The sequence below is a fragment of the Ctenopharyngodon idella genome, chromosome 7, assembly GCF_019924925.1.
Source record: "Ctenopharyngodon idella isolate HZGC_01 chromosome 7, HZGC01, whole genome shotgun sequence".
NCBI lineage: Eukaryota > Metazoa > Chordata > Actinopteri > Cypriniformes > Xenocyprididae > Ctenopharyngodon > Ctenopharyngodon idella.
This window is the reverse complement of record NC_067226.1, coordinates 6,614,991-6,639,034: the sequence shown is the minus strand read 5'-3', so window position 1 is coordinate 6,639,034 and position 24,044 is coordinate 6,614,991. Positions and strand designations below refer to the sequence as shown.

General features: G+C 37.3%; 1 protein-coding gene across 6 annotated transcripts in view; it reads left to right on the top strand.

Annotated features, from left to right (window-relative positions):
• Nucleotides 1-24,044, top strand: part of myo1ea (myosin IEa) — a 54,549-nt gene that overhangs the window by 4,790 nt on the left and 25,715 nt on the right. For all 6 annotated transcript variants that reach the window (XM_051899895.1, XM_051899893.1, XM_051899898.1 and 3 more), the window contains exons 2-4: nt 15,642-15,785; nt 17,120-17,209; nt 19,567-19,661. In XM_051899895.1, coding sequence (XP_051755855.1) covers nt 15,642-15,785; nt 17,120-17,209; nt 19,567-19,661 — 329 coding nt within the window. The remainder of the gene's footprint in view (nt 1-15,641; nt 15,786-17,119; nt 17,210-19,566; nt 19,662-24,044) is intronic.

Here is a 24,044-nt window from a genome sequence, read left to right as displayed (position 1 = left end):
CTGTTAAATGTGAATTTACATCACTTTCTTGAGATCATGAAGGTCATTTTGTTGAACTCTAGTGTTACATTCACCTACAACCCATCCACAAACGGGGGCGCCTCGTTTGAAATTGTGATCATGTTCTGGGAGGGACGTTCCCCGTCAGGCCCCCTCTTTGATTAGGGCCCTTGGAATCATCCTAACCTTCACCCAAATTACAGCACCCCTGTCCACATACACTACTGTTCAAAAAAGTGTAGGGTCAGTAAGATTGTCTTTTTTCTTTTTTCTTTTCTTTTGTAAACACATTTATACCTTTATTCAGCAAGGATGTACTGAATGATCACAAGTGACAGTAAAGACATTTATAATGTTACAAAAATAACTTTTTGAATAATTGCTCTTTTGAACCATCTATTAATCCTGATTAAAAAAAAATAATGGAAAAAAAAATCATGGTTCCCATAAAAATATTAAGCAGCACAAATGTTTTTAACATTTTGCTAAATGTTTCTTGAGCACCAACTCAGTATATTAGAATGATTTCTGAAGGATCATGGAGTAATTTTTCAATATTAGTTTTTACTCTATTTTTTTTTTTTTTTTGATCAAATAAACGCAGCCTTGGTGAGCATGAGACTTCTCAGAAAAACATTTTATTGGTAAAAGCAGTATAGAAAGGACAAAAAAAAAAAAAAAAAAAATGCTTCATAGGTGAAGAGAACCAGAAAGAATGAGCACTTCAGGCTTTAATTAATCAGGGTGCTAACCACTAGGCCACAGTTTTAACAGCATTTTTATTTTGATTACTCATTTGAAATCTCACTTCATCTGCATAAAAAGCTGATTAAACTCTATGCAGAGCAGGCCCAGTTTCCTTAAGGAGTTGGTTTTGAGAGATGGGCTTTCAGCTGTGAAATGAGATCATTGTCACTGTGCTCCTGCCAGCTCACGTTCGGCTCCTCTCACCTTGCCTCTCCTGTTTCTCTCATCTGAATTAGCCTCTTATGTGGATTCACTGGTACTACCGGCTTCTGAAAGCAGGTTAAGGGGACCGGCGAAAACATGATACCAGATATTTTTCAGTTTTGAGAGTGGATATACTGTATGCTTGTGTGCATCATAAACAGACAGAAGGTTTACAGAAAAGGCTCTAGTTAATAATATACAGTATGTGCACATTCATGTCTGATGTTTGCTTACCGGCAAAACAGCTCGTAATTTGTTTAAACTGCAATAAAAGCCATAATGATTGAAACGGGTATTTAGTATCTTAGTTGGATATTGTAGAATTAGATTTGTACTACATTTTCTTCTAAGTTTGAATAGAAATAGAAAACAGCAGTGAGTCATGAGCTGGTGTTTCTGTGTGTCTGTCTGCTGTATAGTTTCTGTTGAAGTGACCGTGGCTGACTAGGCTGTGTTTACTCAGCAAACTCAACTCAGGGCTACTGAATGACTTGTGCTCATATATTCTCACACGCCTTAGAGGTAAATGCAAGTGAGAATGTCACAGGCAAGGCCATAACAGCATTACTTAAAAGAGGATTTATATATAGGTTATTGTTTCATATTGCCAGTCTCTTTCCTGGCATACACTTCTGGCAAAGGCTCTCTGTGGGCATATGGTTCCATGAAGAACCTTTAACATCACGCTCTTAAAAATAATGGTTCCAAAAGGGGGTTTTCCCAGAGATACCATAAATAACCATTTTTGGTTCCCTAAAGAACCTTTCAGTGAACAGTTCTTAAAAGAACCATTTTTTTTCTTGGTTTTAAGAACATTTTAAGAATTTAAAGAACCTTTTTCCACTATAAAGACCCTTTTGTGCTATGGAAAGGTTCCATGAATGTTAAAGTTTCTTCATGGAATGATAGATGCCAATAAAGAACCATTATTTTTAAAAGCTTGGAACCTTTCCATTGCACAAAAGTTTCTTTATATAGTGGTAAAATATTCTACACACTTAGAAAAAAGGTTGTGTTAAGAACTGTTCACTGAAATTTGATAGCCAAAAATAGTTATTTTATGGCATCACTGCAAAAACCCACTTTTGGGACATTTGTTTTATAGGAGTGGAAGTACAAACATTATGAAGAAGACTGTACCTTTTTTAAAATTTTGAATATTCACATGTTAAAGCATAACTTCATGTTATGCTTTTCTGGCCCGAATATCACTGTGTTTTTCCTCAAACCGGTCAATTTTAGTGTCTCTGTTTATCTGTAAAACTGACCGTGACTCTTTGAACACATGCTTCTCTTGTTCCTCCAGCACAGCCTGTGACAAATTTGTTCACTGACGTGATCAGTCTGTATCTCTTCATGTATTTGCATATGCTTTGTTATTGATGGGGAACTGTGCTCTGTAATTCAGGTGACTAAGACATCTGAATATCCTGGCTTAAAGACACAATCTGAGATTGCCGAAATAGCTCCATGAATATTTCACATTGATAACATAGCACATAGTTGCTGTCAAAATATAGTAGAGTTGTAATTGAAGACACATTGGTACAGTGGGAATAGTGAAGGAATAATAGTGAAGTTTAGTGAATAAAGTGAAGTTTAAAGATTTGAATAATGACTAAATTAAGATTATGACCTCAGGTGACAAGTCAGACCACTTGAATGACTATAATTGGCCAAGATTTTTCAAAGCTTTATGCAAACGAGTGATGCAATGGAGCGTCAGCCAATGGGAGTGCAGACAGTGGCATGCTGCCTAATGCAGCTGAATATTGCGGCTGAATAAAAACACTTGCTAGAAACCATAAGATCTTTAGCGTGAACAGGACTATAATTTGACCCATAATCACCTCGGTCATCTCAATGCTATTCACAGTGCATGAGGCCAACAATATTCATCCTGTGTCATTTCCCAGAGGAAGTATACAAAGCTCTTCTTTCAGCTGAGGGCCAATCAGCCATTGCCAGATAAATCTGTCGCTAATATTGTTTTCTAGTTATTAGTGGTAGCTTTTTTTCAATGGTTAGCAGATTCAGTGATTTTTAAAAAATCAATTTAAAAAATGCAAAGAATTATGGGAGAAAACTTTGATCAAGTGAATAAACTCTGTTTCATTGATGTCAGGCTTTGAGGGTCAGAACAATTGAAATTATTTGACTGTTTTGATGCTTAATACAATGAAAAAATGTTTTTTCCTTCTTGCTGAGTCTCTTGCTGAGCCTTTGAATGCTTTTGTCATTTTCAAAATCAGTCAAGAGATCAGACAGTTGAGCATGTGCGGTGCCTGATCTACATTATTGGAGGAATGTAAATATTTGTGCTTTTGATAAACCCCTGAAAGAGCTATGTAAAAGCTAGAGGCATGTGTTTGGGTGACCATTCACTTTAGAACCCCTTTAACTCAATTTTCCGGACCTTCACGACAACACATTTGCCAGTGGCCAGAATTACATTGTTATACATTAAGTATGTTAGCATATGTGGTCAGCTTGTGTCCTTCATAATCAAAGTAATAAATCATTTTAAAATATGTATTTTTTAGGTCAAGCTAGTGCAAACTTCACATTTCTGAATGCTGAATGCTCAAATGCTGTGACTCTGTATTGCATGTTTTTACACTTGAATAAAGTTAAGTAAAATAAAAATACATTTTTGAGATTGTAATATGCAAATATGTGTTTCAGCACATTATAAATTTAGTTCATGCAAAGTAACAGGGTGTAGCTGGGGTTAGTTTTTGTCAGAGCAATGAGTCACATGGTGCGACACTATAATATATAATACAGCAGTTAACATTTGACGTGGATCAAAAAAGTTAATCAAAGTTGTCCTAAGAAGAAGAACTTTGAAAGGTTTTGATCCCCTTTAAATGTTGACTACTATATATATATATATATATATATATATATATATATATTATAATAGCATGGACCCACAGCACTAAGTAGCTCAAAATCATTTGGTGTTGGCATTGAAAATAATGAGAAATTATGATTTTTATAATTGTATTATAGATTAGATTTTAAAATTGTAATTATTCTATAATGTAATTGGTGAAGATGGAAATTGTGCCACCTTAAAGGGATAGTTCACCCAAAATTTTAAATTATCTTTACTCACCCTCAAGCCATCTTAGGTTCAGGGTCAGAGGTCACTCTTCCGTCGGAACGAGACTCGCGTATGGCTGTTCCCAGAAGCCAGTTATTATTGTTTATAAAGTTTTAAATATGGATATTTTTCTTACAAAAACGCATCGCTTCACTTCAGAAGGCCTTTATTAACCCCCTGGAGCTGTATGGATTACCTTTATGATAGATGGATGGATTTTTTGGGCTTCAAAATCTCGAGCCCCATTTACTACCATTACAAAACAAGACCCAGTATATATTTTTTTTTAAATATAACTCTGATTGTGTTCATCTGAAAGAAGATAGTCAGATTGCTTGAGAGTAAATCATGGGATAATTTTTGTTTTTGGGTGAACTATCCCTTTAAGTCTAAAGAAATTTTTTAAATAATAATAAAAAAATGGATAATGTTGATGTTTTATGGTGTTATGCAAAAACAAACAAATGAACACACAAGGTTTCATTTTAATATAATATATTGAAACATGTTTTGTGTAACATAACATGACCTGTTCAGCATCCCGAAACAGTATTGGGCAATTATTAACATGAATGCTATAGTACTTTCATTTAACCTCAGTAATTGAGTAAATTTAAGCTGTCTGGCTATCAGAGTGATAAAGCTGTATGCTTGGCAGCGGCACTAATGCGAGATCTCGGTTTGCTCTTTCTGATCAGAACCATTACTCAGTTGGGAACTGGGAGATTTCTTCTCGTCACTTGCCAGCTCCCATTTCCCGTTGGCTATGAGTAATACCCCCTGATCCAAAACATTCCTCTGCTGGTTCTGTTTACTTTTCCCTGATTGTGCCTTCGCAAGTAACTCGCACACAGGTCTGACCACAGCAAACCATCCCGCTGAGTCTCATGGCTCATTCCACCCTGTCTGTACAATTACAGTAGATGTTAGAACTGTACTGATATTAGATCAGTTTGAAAGGATGACGTCAACAAACACCACTGCCATAGACCTGTCCGACTGGCCCTTCCATACCCTGTATACGGTAGTGCTCTTAAGCACATTCTCCTCATTTTTATGTAGGTGTGCTCGAGGGTGTTGCTCAGTCAGGGTTCTTGATTCTTAAAGATCAGCTCAAAATAGACAGCAGTGAAATAGCTTGAGGTTACTTGGGCTTCACTGTTGTGTTTAATCAAGTTCCCACACATGCCTGACTTTGATTAATGACCTCATTACAAGCTTCTCATGTGGGCTGGTAATGTGGCCCCTATGTTGTGTTGTATCTCTGTGAATCTGTGGAAAATTTGTTTAGACGGGACAGTTTTATGAGGCAGAAGTTATTTATGCACCGGAGCACTTGTAGTACAGTAGGCACCCTGACTGCAGCACTTAAAGGCACAATATGTAATTTTTCGCCACTAGAGGTCGCTTATTCAAAACAAAGGCGTAGCTTGATGATGCCTTGATTTTGTGGAATCATGGGAGGTGTTGTCTTTACATCTACAGCCGGTGGAAAAGAATCCGACGAGACACGGGCAGAAATCATATTCATGGATGAGATGTATTCACGTATTAAAGATTTATTAACATTACTGTAGTATAAAGCAGGGTGTGGCTGAAAACCTTTGAAGCGGAACGAGGCCGCTGGAGCGATTGCTAATGAGAGACAAGCATGATACACGGCTCGAGAGCAGTGGAGCTTTTATTATGCCGCAGACGAGCGCTTCCGCTTCTTCTGGTCATGAGTATGTGGGGTAACGCAGCGCTGTTTTTTCATATTAGACACATTTGTGTGTTGAATGTTGTTATAATGCTACTCTGCATTCGCTCGGCAGCTGCTATGAGACACTTGTTGCACGCTGCAGTAAGCTCAGTTGATATTAGGCATGGTAAAACATGGTACTCGCAGTAAATCAAGAAAACGATATTTAAACAATAAGACTTACTGTGTGGAGCTATATAACATGATCAGTTTTCTGTCGATGAATGTATCCAAACAGTTGCTCACCTGTCTAATAAAACACATAATATATTAAAGCGTCTTTGGTGTTTCCATGGTTTCTACAAAATAAAACCGGAAGTCAAGGATAACGCGGGTATGATGTTATTGATAGGCGACGCACGGACACGGTCCGTGTCCTGGTTGAAATTACATATTTCTCTGGATTTAAACATTCTTGGAAACATTTTGGGATCATGTAAGTACACAAGTCAACAAAATATATAACACTGACTGTTCTAGTGGTTTTTGGATATTTTAATCATATTCACATCATATTGTGCCTTTTAAAGGGATTTAAAAAAAAGAAAACTTTGTCATCATTTACTCATTCTAATGTTGTTCCAAAACCGTTTGACATTTTATTTCTTCTACATAAAAGATGATATTTTGAAAGTCTATAAGGTTCAAACAACATTGCACCCTACTGAGATTGAGACATTTTTCAAAATATCCTCTTTTATGTTTCACATAAGAAAGACTTGAGGGTCACTGAATGACTTGAGGGTCAATGATGACAGAATTTTCAATTTTAGGTGATCTATCCCTTTAAGAAATAAGGTTCTTGTTTTAACGTCATTTGTGGAAAGACAAAACGGGTATGGAAATTACTTTTATTACTTGAATTACTTGGTCAGCTTCCTCTGTGAGACACTCCTTTATTTTGAACCAAATGATGATTAGGTGGCATTTGTTTGTGAACACAAAAAGCTGCATAAAATGTTCTCCAACCAATACGCCTATATAGGTCGTTTGTCACTTCCCTGAAATACGACCCATAGGAGCGTTTGCTAAAGTTGCGCCCCTATCGACAACAGGACACTTTCACTTTAATGCATTGTTACATTTTATCTGCTGCACGCGAAATGCGGCTGGAGGGCAAGGAGTGATTTTTCTATATAGGAATCCTATCACAAACTCAAAATTCCTATGTTTTGCGTCGTTTATGGTTTCTCAAATCTATCAAACCGAGAAACCAAAATGAGCTTTTATCGTTTACGTAACTTATATCGTTTTTTAACTTTAAAAGTTGTCATCTTTTATAGCGTTTTGCATCTGCCGATACTGAAATGAATATGGATACCTGCTTACCTTTTTTGTTTTTGACTTGGTTAAATAATCACATTCTTCATGCTATTGCAGGGAAGAGAAGATATTTTATCCCATTACATGATCATTTGGTGTTTCCACTTCAGCTTTGTAGAGTTCCGTTTACAATGTTGATCTGGTTACCGTGAGAACAGTGTCACGCGCTGCTGCTTCAGCAATCATATGGTAGAAAATGTCCAAATAAATAAATAAATAAATAAATGTGTTTAACAAGCTGACAGAAGTCGATCCATTTCTTTGTTGGAAGGGTGTAAATGTAACTGTAGTTTTAATGTTGTCTTAGTAAATATTCACTTTCTCATATGACCACGGAGGAGAATCAGAGGGGCATTCAGCGGACAGACACCCTTTTTTACAGCCTATGACTTTTTTATTTATTGTATTTTATTTCAACAAATGACAACCAAAATCAAACCCATAGAAGCTTGTGATCAGTTTTGAAGTGGCTGCGTGCAAGTTATACTCATTCACAAGCCGAGTGAGAGTCATACTCGCAAATGTAATGTTAATTATTAAACCAAAACAAATTACAACACTTTCAAAAGCACTCGGCTTTGTGATTATTTTATTGAGTGATAGGGAGTGGGTTCAGTCAGTGACTATACGGCGTCTTCCCGTCACCTCCTCAACCTGCTTCCCTTAGTGTGTTTTTACACCGTCCAGTTTTTTCCCTGAACGATGATGTGAGCTCCTGTTGCAATTCTCGATTCAGCATAAATGACCTACAATGGCGACATTTTTCACAATCACGACAGAAATCAAAAATACTGCCCTTAACACCACTAGCAGAAAGGCAGCGCTAAATGGAAATAGGACAAATGGTGTAAAAAGTCCACACATTGCATTAAAATGAACACGCATTTTGATTGGTAACGACAGTCATATGTCATTTCATGACGACAGACGTAACACGACACTGTCATTATTTTTTACATGACTTTAAAACGTAAATATAGGTCGTAATAAGGGTTGAAAAACGACCTATAGGGTCGTTTTTTGTTTGTTTTTTGGAGGAGGATATTCTCAATGGTTATGCCTTTGTGTGGGATATCAAACAGCAGTAAAAGTCTTCCTAATGTTCATCCTTGGAGAAATTGCACCTCGCTAAAAGGTATAAAGGACACCATGTAACCATAAATCTGCTCCATTAACATAGCCTTAGGCTTTTATTTATTCATTGGAGTGCATCTGTGTGTTCTGGGAAGACCTTTTTCATGTATCTTTTAAAAACAGACAATTAGAGGAGCCATAAGCCATGACTAAGCAGAATATAAAGGTCATTTTTAAAGCATGGGCATATATTACCAGTTCGCATAGTCAACTGAAATACTTGGCTAAATAAATAAATAAATAAATGCTTGTTTTTTTGTAGTCAACTAATCAACTAGTTGATGTTCTCTTAACAATAAATGTTAAGAAATATTGAGAAATGCAACATGAGTACATGAGGTGATGTGGATTTGTTGCATAGTTGTGACAGGACAAGTGGCCATTTTGCATGATTCAATTTGCTTAAAGTAAACAGGATTAGATGACGTATAATCATGTTTACTTTGAGAAATAAAATTTTTTTGGCCAGCATTTGAAAAGTGAATATGTATAATTTATTCTGGAAAAACAAACCTTGTTAAAGAAGCATATGTATTTTGTCTAGCTACAGTTTATAATCCAAGACCACCCAATACTCTTACATTCAAGGGAGAAAACTCCCTCTTAATGAATATTAAAAATACACATTCTATACTAAACTCTAATTTCTTCTGATCAGCTATCACATTGTGCAGCAGTTTCAGACAAATTACATGTCAAGGAAACTTGTTATTTCACAGCCTAGTTAGTTGATCATTTTAGCAAAGATCCATCTTAAAAGGAGTGTGGGATGCTAAGCACAGATATTTATATATTTATATTTTTGGGAAGTGTATTGAACATGAATGTGGAATACAATGATTTGTGTATATATTGAACTGTCAGGAGATGAGATGACTTCCTTGATCCTGAGTTTAAAAACTGCTGTCTATATGATGATGCATCGTCACCTTGTCTCATCAGCTGCGCTATTAGAATTTCAGCACCGTTTTTAGAATCCTAGTCTAAACATAATCCATCTCTATGTGTACTTCAGGGAAAATGATGGCGTTCCAGACTTCCTCATCAGACAGAATGTGCTACATTCTTTTCCACTGCCTTCAAAAGCAAGCAGAAATAATATGGCTGGGCTGAACTTGGAAACCTTGGCACAGAGTTTCCCGGCAGTAGCCAGACGCTTCAGAGCCACTCCTATCTCGGTTTACACAAACCCTCTGTGTTTGCTGTCTCTGGAGAGATGCTATAGTCAGCCCTGCCTCCATTGCCATTTCTTATCCAGAAACCTCTCTCTGCTCCTCTGGGTGTTCTCTCCCAATCTCCGTTACCCAGACCAACGCCCCTAGAGGTGTTTTACTCCACACGTAATCACTGGGATTAATTACAACTTGATTATGTAATGCTAGAAAACAAAACCCCTTTTCCAAATCAGCAAACATGATGAGTTATTTAGAATGTGTAATGTGTTTAAATTTATTGCACACCTATGATTAATCTAATCTCTGGGCTTGGTACTTTGTTTGAAACGAGTTTTTTTTTCAGCAGTTGAGACTATTTGTGTCCTGAGTGTTTTCAGTCTGGGTTATGGATGGGCCTGTTTCGCTTGAACACATTGCAGTGGTGATTTTACTAGCCTGTTGTGTCTGTGTCCAGGGTTTACTACCACTCAGGATTATTTCTGTCAGGCATTTTCCAGGACCACTTAAGACTGTAAGGGCTTCAGAACTGGCTGCTGTGTGAAGTGTCTAATGAAAATACCATTATACACTTTTACATTTTGGCCGGGGATACTCATCAGTATTGATTCCCTTCTGACATTGGTGAAAGTCAGAGGGTCACACTTGTTGTAGTCACACTTATACTTGAAGTTCTTTCTTTCATTATCACACAAAAATTCTATTTTAATGCATCAGATTGCTAATAATACTGTATATTGCATAAGAATCTCACTAATAGTTTGTGGTGTGTGATGTGCCACGATTTTCAAATCTCATAGTGTGTGCATATTTGAGATTTGAGAGAAGAAAATCTGTAAAAATTCTAATTATGTGCATGATGTAACCAGATTTCATAATCAATGTTTAGCAATTTAGGATTTAAAAACTCCTGTAGTCTGAGCCCGGCTTAAATGATGACAGAATTTTCATTTTTGAGCGAACTATCACTTTAAGAGCCTGATGAAGGTAGAAACATATCTGTTATGGAGTCCCAACTCAGTTCACCATCTTTTTTAGAATATTTTACCTTAGTCTTATAAAAACAAGGTTTTAATCAAGTGCTTTGCAACATTTACAACTAGGGAGACATTTTTTCTGTTTTCTTTAATACAGATTTTTTTTTAACTTAAAGGGATAGTTCACCCCCAAAATGATAATTCTGTCATCATTTATTCAAACCCGTATAAATTTCTTTGTTTTGCTGAACACAAAGGAAGATATTTTGAAGAATGTTTGTGACCAAACAGATCTGGGGCACCATTGACTTCTATGGTAGGAAAAATAATACTATGGAAGTGAATGGTGCCCCAGATCTGTTTGGTTATTCTTCAAAATATCTTCCTTTGTGTTCAGCAGAATAAAGAAATGTATAGGCCTACAGGTTTGGAACAATGTGAGGGTGAGTAAATTTTCATTTGTGGGAGAACTATCCCTTTAAACACACTTTTATATGTTTCTGAATGCTCTTTATCAACTGCCTCTTGTTTTGTCTTACTTTGCATAGAGCTTGCATTTGGTGAATCCAAATGGGTTCACGCACCACTTCTCAAATTACGCGCTGTGTAGTCGCGACTGGTACACTGGCATATGCAGATAACCACTTCACATGGCACACTTAGCATGGAGAGTTTACAAGTAATCTCATGTAGAGTATAATTGGCAGCAGAAGTCATGATTTACCACCACATTTGATTTGATATTTATTTTCTTTGTTCGCTGTTCTTTATTTGACTTTACTGGTATTTTTTTTGCTAAAACTTTGACTTCTTGTCCATGTAGGCCAAAGTGACTTAATCAGAAATGTGGATCTGTAATATGTTGAAAAAGATTCCTGAAATAGCTCTCAAAGTTCATTACGCATTCCTACCTTAATCTGCTGTTAGCACTGCCAGGTCTGAGCTGAATTCTCAGCCAAACCGCAGTACTCTGGGCCATATGCTAAATGCATTAAACTGAGAACCACACTGTGTCTTGTAGCTTTAACTGCCTTCTGATTGTATTCGTTCATCACAGATTATATTTTCAGCTGAGATGCATACTTAGTGATTCTCAGTGATTTCAGCTTTCTCTGTCACTTCAGAGTAAAAGACTAGGGCTAACCTGATCCCACTTCAGCTCTGCCATCCGGGTGTGAATGCAGGTCCTCTGTGTGAAATTTAGATGGTTGTAAGGAGAGGATAGTTGGAGGAGGTAAAAACTTTGCCGCCTTATTGAATCAAACCCAGCCATTTCCTGTGCCTGAGTCTGCGCTCCGCTCCACACTCTCCATATAAGGCAATGGTATTTGCATGAGGGAACGGCCTGCCTTGTCAGTATAGATCTAAGACTGGTGCTGCTGACGTTTTTCAACTGCTGTAGGATTACAGTGGGGAAATTGTCTGTTACAGTATTTTCTGGCAGGGTTCTGCAAGGACAATGGATTTTTCACTCCTTTTTATGAATGAAGCATTTTTTCTTTCTGTAATGTTTTTTTTTGTACAGTTTTCTAAAACTGCCTCACATGTAACAAGTGGGTATAATGAAGGGCAGATCTTCATCTGTGTTCATATGTGACGCCAGCGAGACTCGGTGGGCTGGATGATGTTATTGTAGCCTCCCTCATTAGTAGTATACAATATATATACTCTCCAGATGTCATTTAACAGTATGGAGAGTCACATTACACTGACCACACAGCTGCTCCTTAGTCAATTAATACAATGAATTTTCTAATTTATTATGCAGCCATTTGGATTACTCAATTATGCTTTGTCAATTGCACCATCTCTCAGTTAAATATTTCCAGATTATTTGCCGTTGTCCATGGCAAAGCGGTATAACATGGTGCATTCAAGTCATGTCGGAAAGATCATATTCACAATTTGAAGGCACATGAATGCTTCCATGTCTGTGGTTAGTGGTAAATTGTTGAAATCGGTGTGTTTTTTTTGTTGTTGTTGTTTTTTTCAACACACCTGATGTGCATTCTTTTTTTTTTTTTTTTTTTCATCATTTTGTAGAAGTTGTATTTTTGTAGGACTTCCTAGGAGGACTTACTATACACACTGTTTACATGTCCCTTGTATCATGCTGCATACTCGCATTTTCTTATTTCATATAAACACAACTTGCATTTACGAAGTTGTTATCTTCCTGCTGTTTCTAATGAGCAAGCATTAATGTAAAGTAGTTGGGGTTGAGATATTTTATGCTAAATTATTTTAAATTCTGATTCATGCCTTTCCAGGGAGTTTTGTGTTTTGGCCTTGCATGGTGCAGATGGGTATCATTTTTGTCATGGTGTAAATAATGCCTGCTGTTCCTGAGTGAACCACAGCACAAGCGTAGTGAACTTTAGCCTCTCTGGTTTCCGGTGTTCCTTTACAAAACGGAACATTTTCATCCCCAAATAAGCCTAGTGGGACCAACTGTAGCTCTTTAAAAGCAGAGATGCTGTTTTCTCTCTTTTGCTTGACTTTGTGTGGTCTGTAACTTTCAGTTTTGGACAGTAGGTGTGGTCATTCTCCAAAAGGAAGAGAGTAAAATTATGGTGATGTACTTTGTCTAGTCCATAAATGTGTTTTTTGCTGAATTTTCTGTGGTTTAATTGTTTACCAATTAGAATAGTTCAATGCATGAGGGAACAAGATGTAGAAATTATCAAATTAAATATGCGACAAGTGAACAGTAAGATCATGCTAAATCATTAATGCAATTAATATTCATGAGATAAGCCAACCAGTGATGTCTTCATATTATGATTATGATGATGATGATGATGATGATTATGATTATTATTATTATATAAGTCCCATTTAAGCCATTGTGTGTTCACATCCTGTTTTGCGTTTCTTTGCTTTGGCTCACAATTTATATGGAACATGTGCTGGGAATGAAGATGTTCATCTTCTTTCCAGGTGTTTGTGTCCCGTGGTGTGACAGAACTCAAACTTTGTGAAAGAAAGGTTTAATAGAATTAGAAAAAATAGCCCCAGGACAATTAACTCTCTCTCTCTCTCTCTCTCTCTCTCTCTCTCTCTCTCTCTCTCTCTCTCTCTCTCTCTCTCTCTCTCTCTCTCTCTCTCTCTCTCTCTCTCTCTCTCTCTCTCTCTGTAATATATGCAAGAATAAACTAAACAAAACAGTCTGTAAAGATCTGAAAGAAGTGTTTAGTGTTCTGTTTAAAACGCTGCTTTCCTCATTAATTGTTTTTGAGGCAGTTCCGCTACTAATAATGTTCAGGTGAAGTACCTATTGTTGTCATGGTGTTCAGTGGTTATTGTGTTTCTTTATTTTCCTGTAATTTACCTCAAACTGTGCTCGTTTACGATGACAAGTTAATTAGTCCTTGAAGGGAGGAAAAAAATCTTCCATACTTGGTCTGCTTCTGCTTCCCTGTGCCGCTAGATTGAGTTTTTCAGACTGTGGAATGTACAATTTTGAGAATGTTAAATGACTTTCCAGTTTACCTCATATCATTGTCATGGCATTCTTCAGCTTGGGAAAATTGCTGTAAGAAAAGAATAGACAAATGTGGCCTTCAAATCAGACTAATGCACTAATGACTGAAAATAACAGAAGAAAATGATTAAAACAGCAGTGCGTTGGATCATGTGCTCTCCAAAGCGGTACACTCATTGTCTGTGTCTGTCTGGTTCTCTTTCTGTATCTGACCACTTTTCTTGAGTCACACTCATTGTACGCATCTCTTTTGATGTCCTGTCAAATGCACTTGAGGCTTTGTGTCATTCTGAGTAAGGGGCTGGTTCCTCACAGGGCCATTGTGACCTTAGAACGGTAGCCAGAAGCCGTTGACTCACGTCCCATGATGAATGACCCAAGCACTCCGGAGACGCACCCTCTGCAAAAACATTACCAGAGCGGAAGCAGAAGAAGGCCAAAATGGGAAGGGAGGTAAAAAGGGGGACAAGGGAGAAGAGGAGGAATGGTGAGAACATCAGAAGAAGATCAAAAGAAGTGTTTGTAGTGCTCAAGGAGCTTTAAGGAGACTCCTGACCATGCACTTTTCATCGGTTTAGAAAAACAAAATCAACATCTGCTGCGGTGAAAAAGAACGGGCTGTGTTAAAAGTGCTGCAGGCGGGGAATTGGACGCGGTCATTTCGCTGAGTGGACGGTTTGCTCACATTAACTGTTGTCAGCAATGTACTGTTTATCAGTGTTCATGACTGAATGAGATTCAGAATAGAAGTAAAGTGTGTAATGTTTCTGTCACTGGAGCCATTAAACATGATTGAAAAATATTGTTTCTGAACGGGTTTATCAGCAACTTCCTAACTCCCCATCTGCCACTGTACAGCCAAAAAGGTAGTTCGGTCCATTGGGGTTTTCATGATGCCTTAAAATTGGCTAATAATAAGAAATCTGCTGAAGTATCACAATATCAAATAGAAATTCATTCATACCCTGCTGATAAAAACATCTTAAACCAACCTTAGCTGTTTCACTTGTCTTAGCTGCAGTGTTACTTTAGTACTGTTGTAGTATTTATTAATATTTTGAATGTTTTATTTTTATATTTTCAGTTTTAGTTTTAGTAATTTTTATGGGCTTTTGAAGTTTAAGTTTTTCCTGTAATATTACGTTTTTTATTTCAGCCTTATTTCAATTATGGAAAAACATAGTTTTTCCATAATTGAAAAGTTTTAGTTTTAGTTAACAATAACAACACTTTTTAGTTGGTCTGCTGGCTGGTTTTAGAGCGATGTTGAGGCTGGGAGGCCATCTTAAACCAGCTAAGACTAATAAACATGCTAAGGCTGGTTTAAGTAACTTTTTAAAGTTAAGTTTAAGTACTTTTTTTTTAGTGACAGAGTAATTGTTGTTGCTTGCTATACCACCAGTATACCATGCTACACTACCGCTCAAAATTCATACCATTAGTTGAGAAAATGTCCTTGAACAAACAGAGCAATGTTTCGAAAGTTCAACAGAGCTGCAATGTTTACATTTTTCTGGGAAGTCAACCAATGAATGGCTTACAGTTGTCTCAGTACATTAAATTTGGGATGAGAGAAAGTATTTCAGCATTAAAAATATGATGCTGTCCATAAAGAGAAATCTAGTCATGAAATGTCTAGTATTGCCTTTGGGATATGCTAATACAGTTTCCGCCAGTTAGCCTGCTACACAAAAGCTATGGGTGTTCATAAAGTCTAACGAGAGTTTCTTGTTTGTGTTTGCTTTCACAGGGGAGCCGGGGGCACTTCCGGTACCACTGGCAAAGCCACAATGTCAAGCAGAGTGGAGTGGATGACATGGTGCTACTCTCCAAGATCAATGAGGATGCCATTGTAGAAAACCTCAAGAAGAGATACATGGATGACTTTATTTTTGTATCCTTATCCAGCTTTAGTCTCTCTATCTAACTCGCTAATATCTCACTCTGATATGAAAATAGTCCTAAATAGGGAGGTCTTCTTTCTGAGTTTTTGCAGATGGATGTTTTCCTGTGGCTCACTAGAAAACTGTTCTTGGCCTCCATCTACTTGAGTTAAGATTAAATCTTGATTGGGTTTATTTTGACTAAAGCTTCACTAAACACTGACATTTAACAATGACGAAAGTTGTCCTTAAGCTCTGGTACAACTTCCAAATCCATGTTGTCCTAATTTCCCACAGTAGCAGGGACTGTTTTTGATAAAAGCTGTATGTGCGATGCTGAGAGCTTAGATTGTTGAAGGCAGCCAAAGAATGCTGGTTTACCTCTCTACTATATGAACCCAATGTACTTGGCAAGATTCATGTCTAATTCAGCACACATCACTGGCACTAAAAATGACCTCTTGATAAATCACAGCATTTCTTGGTGAAAACCTCACTAGCAGTGTATTTCTATTTTCTGCCCTTATTAGGTTTACAGAGTCTTAGCAGACTCTGGCCATTTTGGTCCAAAATCAGTCCTGTGATTGTGGTCAGAAAATAGCAACAACACCAAAGTGTTCCAGTCAGCAGCATATGGAACTGAGGTCACAGCACGCTAAGCTCAATACTTCCTTTATTTGCAGTGACTAACTTAGGGCCAGATGGCCAAATAGTTCCAATCACTCACTGCCGGCTGTTCCCTTCCCATTGCATTCAGAGGAGAGCAACATCATCTTAATAAGGCTCTGACCCAATAACCAAAATCTTCACTGCAGCCACATATAACTCTTCACTGATGTCACCAGTCCATTATTCACACTCAGGCTATTTTTCATCTGCCAGTCCAGCCAAAGTTTTATGAATACCCTCTGAGGATTAACAGCCACAATGAGTAAAATGGTCCATGAGGTTTTCAGTTTCCAATCTAACAGTTTCACAGAGAAAGACATATTTTGTATAGAAATAATTAAATGGATAGTTCATCCACAGATGAAAATTATGTCATCATTTACTCATGATCACGACACTCTGTGGAACACAAAAGAAGATAATTACCATTTCAACTCTTTTTGTCCACATAATGAAAGTCATTAAATTGGGATCAAACCAACATTGGGTCCCAATGACTTCCATTGTATGGACAAAAACACTTAAAACATTTTCAAAATATCTTTTGTTTTCAACAAGAAAGAGAAAGTCATACAGATTAGGAGCGACATGAGGGAGACTCAGTTTTAATTTTTGAGGTAAACTGTTGAGGTAAACTGCCACCTTTTCTTTCCCTGACCTTGACCTTCATCTGCAGACATACATTGGTCCTGTACTCATCTCAGTAAACCCATTCAAACAAATGCCTTACTTTGGGGACAAAGAAATAGAGATGTACCAAGGCGCAGTAAGTAGTCTTCTATGGTTTCCTGAAGTTTAGTCCTGATGCAGAATAGACTGTTTACTGTGGTGCAGTGTTATTATTGATAACTAAGGGTGTGTTCACACTTGTCATTCGGTTCTCTTGGTTCTTTTGGTCTGGACCCAAAAACGAAAATAATACATTTAGTCCTGGTTCGCTTATCGGTCACACTGTCATTTTTAAGACAGAACCTAAAGATACAAAATAAATAAATAAATAAAAACGTATTTTGCGACGTAACTTAATGGCATCCAAAACAATGCTGTCTTCTGGGCTAAATGCGCTCTTTGTATGTGAGTACATAACATATGATGGTATTTTGACCAGCTGAGAACTAGTGTAGAGTTTATAAAATGTGGAAAGGAGTCAAAACAGAGGCAGGGATTCCTCCATTGCAAACAAATGAAGATTTGCTGCACTGAACTGTTCCACCTGTATCGAACTGTAATAGGAAATGTAGCTCCTATGACAAAAAAAAAAAAAAACAGGTTTGCTTGAGCACTCTGTTTTTTTAGGGTATTTTTGGTTCGAAGATGTCTTTGGTCTGTGTTGCGATCATATTTCAGTCGAAGCTCACCAGAGTTCTTTTGGAAGCGGACTGAGGGGGCTTTCACACTGGCAGTTTAGTTCGAAACGTGGCGCGGTTCGCATGAAAAATCACTAATGTGAAAGCTGTCATGCGAACCCGGGTGCGCACCGTGGTACCGAACCCGAGACTACCTGAAGGAGGTGGTCTGAGTTCGGTTGCACTCGAACTGTGCCGCGGTTCGCGTGAATATGAAAGCATCACGGACTCGGGTGCGTACTTGTTCAGGAAGTAAAGTAACCTGCGCATGCGTTTTCGCCGATTGTAATGTATTTACTTAAATAATACACTTGTAAGAGATGATAGTCTTGATGATTTATCTTGGATTTGAGCAAGAGTGAGCCTGCAGTGTATTCGCGCTTTGCGAGTGCAATCAGAGTGGCAAATGAATGGCAATCAGCTGTCTCCTCAAAAAAGGGCTGCTTGCAAACAGCGGAAAAACGTCTACATTCGGCGCACATACAGTAAACTTAAGTGTCGTTTAATTGGCTGCACGCAATAGCACCAAATTAATAAAAAACACAATTTATTGACCCGCGTTCTGTTTTCTGTCATGCGCCTTGCACGTCTGTGATGACGTAAGATGAACGCAAACGCACCAGGGTTCGATAGAATCAATTTGAGTCTGAAACCAGACCAACGCTGCGGGGGGCACCGGGAACAATTGCGGACCCCGGAAAACGAGCCCAGTGTGAAAGCACCCCCCAGACCCACCTTTTCAGGGGTCTTGGTCCTCTTGTTTGGTGCGCACCAGGGTTCAGATGACAGCGTTCACACTTACTCAAATGAACCACACTAACATCGCAATCGCACCAGAGTTTGTTTTAATCGAACCAAACCTGCCGAGTGTGAACATACACTAAAACTACTAAAAATAATTTTAATTAATTGAAATAATTCTGAAATAGAATAAATATTAGATGAAAAATTAAAATTGAAAAACAGACGAAAATTAGAAATATTGCCTTGGCAACTAATTGAAATCAATTAAGTTGAAAAACTAAAATGACTAAAACTAGAACTGAAAAAAAAAAAAGCTAAATAGAAATATTTTTAAAAAACAAATAAAAATGACAAAGGGACATAAAAATTACTTAAACTAAACTGAAAATAAAAAGTGAAAATATAAAAATAAAAGCCAATTTTACAACACTGCTGTGGTGTTGTAAAAGCTCTAGCCATTGGAAATCTCATTGGACTTCTCTGAACTAAATTTGGAGACAAAACCCATAGTTTTAGTTTTCTTTGAATGTTATGTAACTTTGATTCATTAGACATAGGCTACTAATTAGTTATTATTATATGTTAATTACATGTATTACACCTTTTTTTTTTTTTTTGTATTGAAACTGTCCTTTTGTAACCGTAATTGTTTCAGTAATGATTTTAATAGGAGGAGTTTTTTTGTGTGTGTGTAGGCGTGGTGCAAATGATTTTAACAGCTGCATTCTTAGTCAGAAAAGTAGCTGCACAGGCCTGCCTTACCCATTGAAGCCACCTGGCTATACCTCCAGAACAGCATGTACGGGTCTATGTTGTCAACCACTCTAACCCAGAGGTCTCATCAAGCTTCTGGTTCCTGTCAATAATCATTAGCTTGTGGAGGCTACAGCAAAGACCATTGAATGTGTTTTGACTTGTATACCACACACTAGCTTTTTTTATAAATTTGAGCTCAGGGCATCCTAAATATGAACCGTGATGTAAATTATGAAATGAATCTGCTTTTCTCCATTTCTCCCTCTCTCTCTCTCAGGCTCAGTATGAGAACCCTCCTCATATCTACGCTCTAGCCGATAACATGTATAGAAACATGATGATTGATTGTGAGAACCAGTGTGTTATTATCAGGTGAGAGAACTTTTTAACTTGAACTCTGAACATATCATCTCTAAACTTTAAACTTAATTTCACTGTAAGTGCTTTTAGTCATAAGAATCTTAATTATTAGTAATTATCATAGCTTAGTCTTGCTTTATTTCTATTTTATTTGTCTGATCTTTTATCTTTTAATTCTATGTTAATTCTGGCTTATGTACACATCTTTGGTTGCGTAACATCTTGCTGTTTGGAAAATCCACTATTCCATTTGCATACAGGTCAGGGGCCTTTTTATGACTGTATTGATTAGGACAGTGTGGAGATCAGACAGGAAAGAAAGCATAGGGTGGAGAGAGAGGAACGTGATCGGCAAAGGACCTCGAGTCGGGAATCGAACTCGGGTCGCCAGAGGCGCAGTTGTGCTCAGTAGTTGCAAAAGACTTTCTAATTGTCCATCATTTTCACAGACAGAGTCGTAGAAATTCTGTCATAATCTATTATTACCCATCATTTTAATTTTCAAATTTCAATGGTGATAAGACATTAAATGGCTTTTGTTTTTGTTTTTGTTCACATTTTCATTTTTAACCATGAACTTACAGGACCAGCATATAGGCTAGAAGATTATGCATTTATTTATTTATGAAGAGAACAGATACAATACAAAATACAATTCAAATATCAAGAAAACATGTAAAAATGAATTGAACTAAACTCAGCTGACTTTCTGTATCAGCCTCAACTCAAACCTTTTTCTTGGTCTGCATGGACTGATAAATGTCTGTTATTTGCCATTCATCCTCCACTGCAGTCCCTCTTTTTTTCACCTCTTTTATCAACAACATCACAACTATTTGGCCATTTAAAGAAACTTTTCACACTCAGCTGCCGTAACAATTTTGCAATTGTATATAGAGGTGACTAAAGCCACAGGCTGGACAAAGACGTCATACACTGAGATCAAAGACAAGCAAATATTCAGATCATAGCTGATTAATATGCGCGCTCGCCACCAATTGGACAGGGGTGGGAATAACAGTTACAGGTTACAACTGATCAACCTCAATGTATTTTGCCAAAATGATGGACGACCTTTAGATTTTTCTATTACTGCTAAAAAAAGTCAGTGACGGAAAATATTTAGTTAAGGCAACCACTGGTTGCACTGCCCACAAGGCTTTCGGCTCTGACTAATGTGTTATTCTACATATAATTATTTGTACTAAATTAACATGTTATTTGGCAGTCCTTCTTTTTATACATGCAGACTTCAAGCATTGCTCCATTCTGTTTGTGTGACGTAGAAAGGGTGTGACATACAATTAGGTTTGGTATGATATCAATGCAGAAATTGCAGTGGGAGAGTCACCTGGCTGTCACCTGGCTGAGTGAATAGGTCGTCATTACTGTTTTTGTTTTGCTATTGAGGGTGTACAGTTAAATTACAGTTGAATAGAACAGATTCAACAAGCCCAACAGCTTCAACGGTTGCTTTTGAACATGCACAATTCCCTAACTAATAATATGAGAATAACTTTTCACCTCTTTTGATTATATAACAATAGACAAAGTAATTTTATATCCTTTGGTCTTTTATTTTGTATATATTTTCTCCAGGATGTAGGGACACAAAGCACAAGAGCTTTTGTTACCTGTGCTTCCTGCTAGAGCACAGGAAATGCACTTGGAGGGCCCTTAAGAGGGGCAATCTGCTACTGTTAATGAGAGGAAACTTCACTGAACAGCCAGTTGCGTTGGGTGTAATATTGCGGGTGTTTCTTCATGAAGTAATCCTCTTGGTGATGGCAATCAGAGTGCTAAAGTTTGTCTCACCTTAAGTCAGTTAGTCAGAACAAGTTTCTTGATTTGAGAGCCACATGAAGAGTGTCAGGTTTTCCTATTACACTTTAAACAACTTTTTTAGCACTTTAATCTCTCAATTTAATGTACACAGACAACTGTAAGCCATTCATATTTACTTTCTGAAAAGTGAACACTGTGGTTCTGTAGTGCCTTTAATATTGCTTTGTTTGTTTGAGCTGTACAGCATGTCACCGTCTGGCTCAAAAAGTGGTGTGTGTTGTAGGAATTAGCAAAGAATGGACTAATTTGAACTTTGGGTTAAAAAAAGTTTGGGAATTTTAGCCCACCTTAGTTTAAGAAAACATTTTATTTCTGGATGAAATGTTAAGTCTCTGAATTCACCCTGCCAGCGTTAAGGCATATGGGTAAACATGGTGGAGGAGGGGAAGTTGCAAAGAGGGAGATTTTCACTGCTGAGTCTGGGCTGTTTCTTTCAGATCTCATAGTCACCTGTGGGCTGGATGGTGACTGTAGTGCTTACTTCATAGTAAGTGACTTCAGTTTCAGCATTTTTCTCACCCATTTGTTTGTATAGCTGGATAGCTGCTTCCAGTTCAGTCAGACCACATAAAGAGACTGGAAGTGGAATTGTGATGACCCAGATTAGTAAACAAAACCATGAAATTGCTGCCCAGGCATCCTGTGGTCAAGCTGTATTTTGGTTAGGACAGGCACAGGTTTTTCTAAAGACCATTATGCATCAAGGAAAGGTCCTTTTCACATGGCCAGTTATTGTTCAAAAGTTTGGGATTTATTTTTTTTTTTTTTCTCACCAAGCATTTATTTAATCAAAAATACAGTAAAAATAGCACTAATGTGAAAGTTTCTATTTTAATATATTTTAAAAAGTAATTGAATTTTCAGCAGCCATTACTCCAGTCTTCAGTGTCACATGATCCTTCAGAAATCATTCTGATATACTGATTTTGTGCTCAATAATTATTTCTTCTTATTATCAATTTTTGAAAACAGTTGTGCTGCTTAATATTTTTGTGGAAACCGGGATACTTTTTTCAGGATTCTTAATAGAAGCTTCAAAATAACAGCATTTATTTTAAATAGATTTTCAGTTACAATATATTGATCAATTAAATGTGTTGTTACTAATTATATATGAATATATACATTATAAAGTATTAATTTAATTTTTTTTTTTTTTTTTTTAAATCTTACTGACCCCAAACTTTTGAACAGTAGTGTATACTGCCACAATTTAGGATTTTTGGGGTATTTCGTTTGGAATGCTGTGATCTTCATTGTGTATGGTGGCACAATGGGATGTTAGATCAGTATTGTTTGGTGGAAACAATGAGAAAGGATGTGGTAGAATCTGTTGTATTAAAATAGTCTCACTCCTCCAACAGAGGAAGCCATTTATTTACGGAATTAGGCTTTGCATGTGTTAAAGGACAAATAAACAGTCCATTTCACTGAGATCAGTAACACTTCATTACCTTGTTAGTATGGCAGACCCAGTGGTCTGTACAGTATGAAATACAAAAGCATTCCCACACATCAGTGTGACCCAGAGTGCTGTATTTGCTGAGCTGATGTTTCTGCTGCCGAACAATCAGTCTCATCACTTGTCGTTTACTGAATGAGACTGAATGGCTGATGTGTCTCTCTTTCATTCTCTCTGTGTCCATTTTTGGTGAGCAAACGTACGCAGGAAGTTAAAAAATGAGCATTACAGCATACAAATTACAAATCCCCCAAAGACATGTTTAAAAATAGTCATGGACAATTAATCTAAGTGGACTGAGTGTACAGTGTACAATAAGAGTGTGTTCCCAGAGCTTTCATCGCCTGAATCCGAGCTGGGACATTTCCTTTAAGGTGGAGAGCCTATAAACTCCCAAGACAATGGAATGAGAACCACATGGCAAACTAAATCTCTTGTAAGAACTCTTGGAGCCTCCACAAGAAGTTTTTCTGCACGTATTATTGCAAGGCTCTCATGATAGAACGAGGTGAAATGAAAGGTGTGTACTAGTACCACTGCTGTGTGATGTAATGGACTTCTTACCACTTCCCCAAGCCTCTTTTAATACACCACAGCTGTGCCTTCTCAGAATGGTATTACTGACATGGGTAATAGAAGAAATATAGAAAAATAAACCAGCTCCTTGTGTCATCATCCTCCAAACCGCATACATCCCAATGCGAATGGCTATGCCAAAGGGCAAGCAGAAGGATGCAAGTAGAGGGTAAAGCAACTGAAGGAAAAGAAATGGAGCCAAGCAGGATTAATGAGTGACATTTTCATCAGCAAATTTTCCTGCTTTGTTGGCTGTATGTTTATGTTCAAAAGTTATTTTTCTTTTAAAATATTTTAAAATATTTTGTTTAATGCAAGTATGCATTAAATTGATCAAAAGAACTGTTATTACGGTTTCCACAAAAATATTAAACAGCACACCCATTTTCAACATTGATAATAATAAGAAATGTTTCTTGAGCACCAAATCAGCAGATTGGAATGATTTCTGAAGGATCATGTGACACTGAAGATTGGAGTAATGACTGCTGAAAATGTATCTTTGCCATCAC